Below are 5,198 nucleotides of genomic sequence, written 5' to 3' on the forward strand. Positions count from 1 at the left end.
ACATTTGCTTATGCCATGGTGATGACAGCATGCATTCTGTGCAAGAATGCCTTCAGATCGTCAGCCGAGGCTCACATGCGGCTTTCAGCAGGCTGAATTATACAAATTAAGTGGTTATTTTGAATAATTACCATTACACTTTGTCTGCTGCAGCTTAGCGCCCAGCACTGTCCAACACATAGAGGGGTTATTTCTGTACTAAACACACTGTAAAATTCACATTACTCATGTTTTAGCCTCTTTACACCGGATTTAGGTATGTTTTAGGGTGCTTTCTAGTCTCTTCTTAGTACTATAAGCACACAGTATATATTTTGAGAGGTCTTTTGAGAGACTGTCAATGAGAGTGAAGAGAACAAAAACCAAAAAAAAAAAAAATGAAACTCAGGATCCCAGCTCCTGCCTCTGTCTGTCTCTCTCTGTCTGCCAGTAATCAAGCCACACTCCTCAGCTCAATCACAGAGCGCTGCGACTATCAGCTCACCTGAGCCTCATCACCACGGCTCCCTTTAAGAATCAGCTCTTCTTTTCACTCGGGTCGTCGTTCCACTCACCGGTTTCACGGCCGCGTGTCAACCCGTTTCCAGCCAAAAAACAAAAAGAAGTGACATCACCAAAAATGTGTCGCCAGCTCCTCATCTTTGTTTGAGGCTAATGTAGCTCAAGGCTATACTGGTCTCAGTAAGCATATGTAACACACCAGAGAAACTATCCGAAGGTAAAATACATTGTAAGTAATAAAGGTGTCAGGTGTTGTCAAGAAATGAATAAGGTTGTGCACAATAAAAAGTCATTCTCCGACATCAATCATCTTTTATTCAGGAGTCTGACAGTGTAATGCTGAACAACACCTAATAAGAAGGGAACATGGACAAGAGGAACAAATTTGTATATATGGACAGGGTGGTGTTGTTTCAAGACGAGGAGACAAACCTGTTCTTTGATGAAACACTACAATTTTACACATGAAAACAGTCTTTATCTCAGTGTATCTTCACACAGTGTGTAGCTAAACAGTTCACACACTGAGGAGTTTATGAATGAACATCACATGAATTACCTCAAACTGATTTACCACCTAGTTTCCTGACCTAACCTTCACACTCCTGCACATCTCCAGCAGCATACTTTGAATTATCAACACGCAATATTTCATGTGCTTCAAACTGCTGCAATGAAAAAAAAAAGAAGGACTTCTGTCACCTGAATTGCGAAAGTCCCTTTTGTGTCGTGCCCAAGAATTCTACGTTCTTTAGGCCACAAAGAGGTAATTGTAGTGTGTGGGGGCTTTATGGCTGGCAGAGAGCACGGGTCTGATTTCACATTGTGTTGAACAGAAACCAGGAGGCTCCCTATACAATCAACCCACAGGGCACTGAAGTCTCACCTGTACTCTTATAGACTAGGACTCAGTTATTTTAGCAAATCGGTAATTGTCGGGTGTTTCATTTAACCGTCATCGCAGCAACCTAACACTGTAATGTAATAGCTTCTTTTATTGTGAAGTGGCACAGAAAAATGGTTAATTTAAATGTGTTTTGGTTGCAAAATGTTTAAAAGGATGGGTTACATTATAATGTAGCGCTGTGTTGACAAAAGTTAGAATTTTTTTTTTTTTGGATAAGTTGTTGAAATTGCACTGATTTGGTGTTTTATATGATCTCTTGGTGTGATCAGATTCCGGTCATTAAAACCTTTTATCCAGAAAGAAACAGTGGTTTTCACATGCAGTGCTGTGTTTTCACCCGCTCACTGTGAAAATACAGACGTAGGTTTTAGATCAAAACCATTACCACATCGATTCTTGGGAATTTTAAGATCCACCCAGCAACAACAGGTCTTTAGTCTCCTCCTCTCACAAAGTCAAGCAGTGCAAATGAGTTTCCACTTATTACGCTGCCAGTACGGGGCTGTCAGCAGGAAGCGAAGGGGGGGAGGAGACAGAGAGCAATTGAGAAAGGTAACGCCAGAGAAAGCTCATTCACTTCAACCACAGCTGACGACAAAACATGCACAGTTCATCGCAGGTAAGTGGACTTTTCTCCTTTCAAATGATGGATTTAGTGAGTGTTATCTGAACGTAGCTTTGATATTTTTGCACAGTTGAACACAAGGCGACGCAGGTCAGCAACAGTGGCGCCACTTTAGCCAGACAGTGATGCAGCATGGTGATGTTGTGTGCCCAATATGTGTTAGATTTGCCTGTAACAAACAGTTTTATTTCATATGTATCTATTATCAATCTAAAATGGTATGAATGAGTCCGTCGCTAATAGTTATTTAGATAAATATGAGAGAAATTATCTAATCAACTTGAGAGTCATTCTCAGAATTTCTTCTACTTTTCTGAATATCATTTATCATATTTTTCTCTACACAGATTGTGATAAATTGTGAAAGATGCAGACACTTTTTTTTATTATTCGTGAGGTTTATGAAGATAATTGTGTTTTTGAAACTTCAAAAAAAAATGTTAACAGCAGGTGATACTGTTGAGGCGTCCTTTCGTTATCATTTTAACTAGTTTGCTAATTACATGCTGCACATTATTTACCAATACAACATGAAGAAGACGTAGGGAAGGGAAGAGGGCTACTTGTACCATGCGGGTATGATACCTGATGAGCTAATATCAAACTAAGAAATCTAAACTTCACCTTTTTTTTTTCCAATTAAAGTCAGTATTTTGACATATAAGCCAAAATGGCTAATGTTGTCACTCAGTTTCCAGGGTGTAGAGCCCATAGGAGGTCATGCTGGGATCCAAGGGAGAAGGGAAAAAAACAAGCCGTGCCGCTTAGCTTCTCTCCCAAGGGGACTGATCGAGGAACAAACACATTTTAATTATACTCACTGATAAACCGCCGCAAATGGAAAAATTAAGGTATAATGGTGTGTCACCTCACAGAACTAGTCTCAGCAGGAATTACCACACAAATGGGGTGTGTGTGCATGGCTACAACCTTCTTATCATATTTAAAATCTTGTCAAGTCCAGCAATGTTAAAACTGTGTGAAAACAGTTGCTGCTTTAAAGTTCACATTTATACATTTCTTGCAGTGTGACTCAATAAATAAATTATGAGTTTCTATAGAGTAATTCTAGCATCGTAAAAAGAGGACACCATAGATGACTTAGCACTTACAGCTCAAAGGAGCTGCCCAGGTGGGTTACAAGCACTACTGTAATACAAAGACCTATTAGCATGGGTAAACAGCCTGAATTGTGATTATATTGCCATCTATTATAAGGAGCTTTTGTCAACATACAAGCTCACTTTGCTGTTGTGTAGTTTATTTCCTTAGCAGAGATTTATCAACATGTGTAAGAATTTGTGGACATGTATTCATTTTAATTTTATGTTTATCAGGAATTTGACTGATTTGATGTAATTGCAGGCTGGACAAACACCTCTCTCTCTGTCTGCCAATGGGATAATGGCCTCCAAGACGTTTATAAAAGACACAGGTATGAGTGCGGTTTCGTTCATTTAAAATCATTGCCACTGGTTGCATGCATGCTGAGTCTCAGAGGTATAATACACAGGGAGTCATTTAGCTGTTTTTGTGTGCAGATCTCCTTGCATGAACTAGAGCACAGTCTTGTACAAACACAAAAAGTGTACAATCACAGCTAGTTGTCATTAAATAATAGAACGTGACGCCACTGAAACTCTAGGACAGAACTTCCACCGTGCCAAAACTGTAGACGTCAAACTGCTCTCTCGTGAATAAAAAGACGACACATGCATGTTGGCATTGTTAGTTTGCACCAGAGCTACATGCATGTCCTCACCCACATACAAACTTTATTTACATGTTTTCACACTGTCACTCCCGCTCACATTTTATTTTCTGTTTAAACCTGACCACTTCAGCCAAACTGACAGCCCACAATGGTCCTTAAGGCAAAATCCTAACATCAGGATGCAAACGTTTCAAAATGACAATGTCAACATAATGAGCTTTAGCACGGTTTATAACATTTACTTTACACTTAGATATAATTAGTTATACGTCAAGGTTTTTGGTCCTAGTTTAGTGTGTTGACATTCTGGATAAGTGTACATGAGAGTAATTGAGATTTATCGCTGATCACCAGTATTTAATGATTTTATAATAACTGTCAAGATAAACCAGACAGCTGCTATTCATTTCGAATGTTCAGGTTTCCAAACACTAAAACATGCACTTTTCATAAATGTTTCCCTACATGTCTGGCTTTATAGGTATTCTACATCTCCTCCTAGTAGGACTACTTCTGCCATCAGTATTAGTGTCAGGCGTCGGTGCTCAGAGCACACTGTCCTCCACTTCTTCTGCTGCTGACTCCCTATCCACCACAGCAGCCTCCACTACCACAACCGCAGCCACAGTAACCACCACCACCACTGCCCAGCCCCCGACATCCATCACTTCTGCAACCACTACCGCATCCGGAACCCAAGGAGCCTCTACGACACAGCCCCCAACCACCACCACCACAACCACCGGAAGCACAACAACCACGGCTGCCATGCAGTCTGCAACCACCACCATGTCTGCCACACAGTCTGCAAGCACTACCACTGGAAACACAGCAACCATGCCTACCATGCAATCTGCAACCCCCACCACCATTTCTGCCATGCAGTCTGCATCCACTACCACTGGAAACACAGCAACCACTCAACCCTCTTCTTCCACCACCGCCTCTGGGGTCACAACAACCTCAGTAAACACTCAACCCCCTATGACGACCACCACCAGCACAGGTACCACAACCAGCACCCAATTTGTCACCTCCAACAACCTTGGAAGTACTTTAATGATCACCACCTCTGGAGGTTCAGCATCCACCAACACTCAGTCCTCTACAACCACAACCACCTTAGGAAGCTCAACATCCACTAACACCCAGTCACCGACAGGCACTTCTGGTGCTTCACCATCCACCAACATCCAAACCCAAGCAACTTCCTCTGGAGGCATAGCATCCACCATCACCCAGTCGCCAACCACCACCTCCGGAGGTTCAGCATCCACCAACACTCAGTCCCCTACAACCACAACCACTCTAGGAAGCTCAGCATCCACGAACACCCAGTCACCTACTGCCACTTCTGGAGCTTCACCATCTACCAACATCCAAACGCAAACAACCTCCTCTGGAGGCATAGCATCCACCATCACCCAATCCCCAACCACCACCTCTGGAGG

At 42.1% G+C, this 5,198-nt stretch overlaps 1 protein-coding gene across 1 annotated transcript in view; it reads left to right on the plus strand.

Moving 5' to 3' along the window:
* The first annotated feature begins 1,941 nt into the window (after positions 1-1,941).
* Positions 1,942-5,198, plus strand: part of LOC103354138 (mucin-21) — an 8,654-nt gene continuing 5,397 nt past the window's right edge. Inside the window, exons 1-3 of the mRNA XM_008277420.1 lie at positions 1,942-2,027; positions 3,399-3,468; positions 4,229-5,152. Coding sequence (XP_008275642.1) covers positions 2,010-2,027; positions 3,399-3,468; positions 4,229-5,152 — 1,012 coding nt within the window. The 5' untranslated portion in view covers positions 1,942-2,009. The remainder of the gene's footprint in view (positions 2,028-3,398; positions 3,469-4,228; positions 5,153-5,198) is intronic.

Source organism: Stegastes partitus, unplaced genomic scaffold (assembly GCF_000690725.1).
Source record: "Stegastes partitus isolate 25-593 unplaced genomic scaffold, Stegastes_partitus-1.0.2 Scaffold97, whole genome shotgun sequence".
NCBI lineage: Eukaryota > Metazoa > Chordata > Actinopteri > Pomacentridae > Stegastes > Stegastes partitus.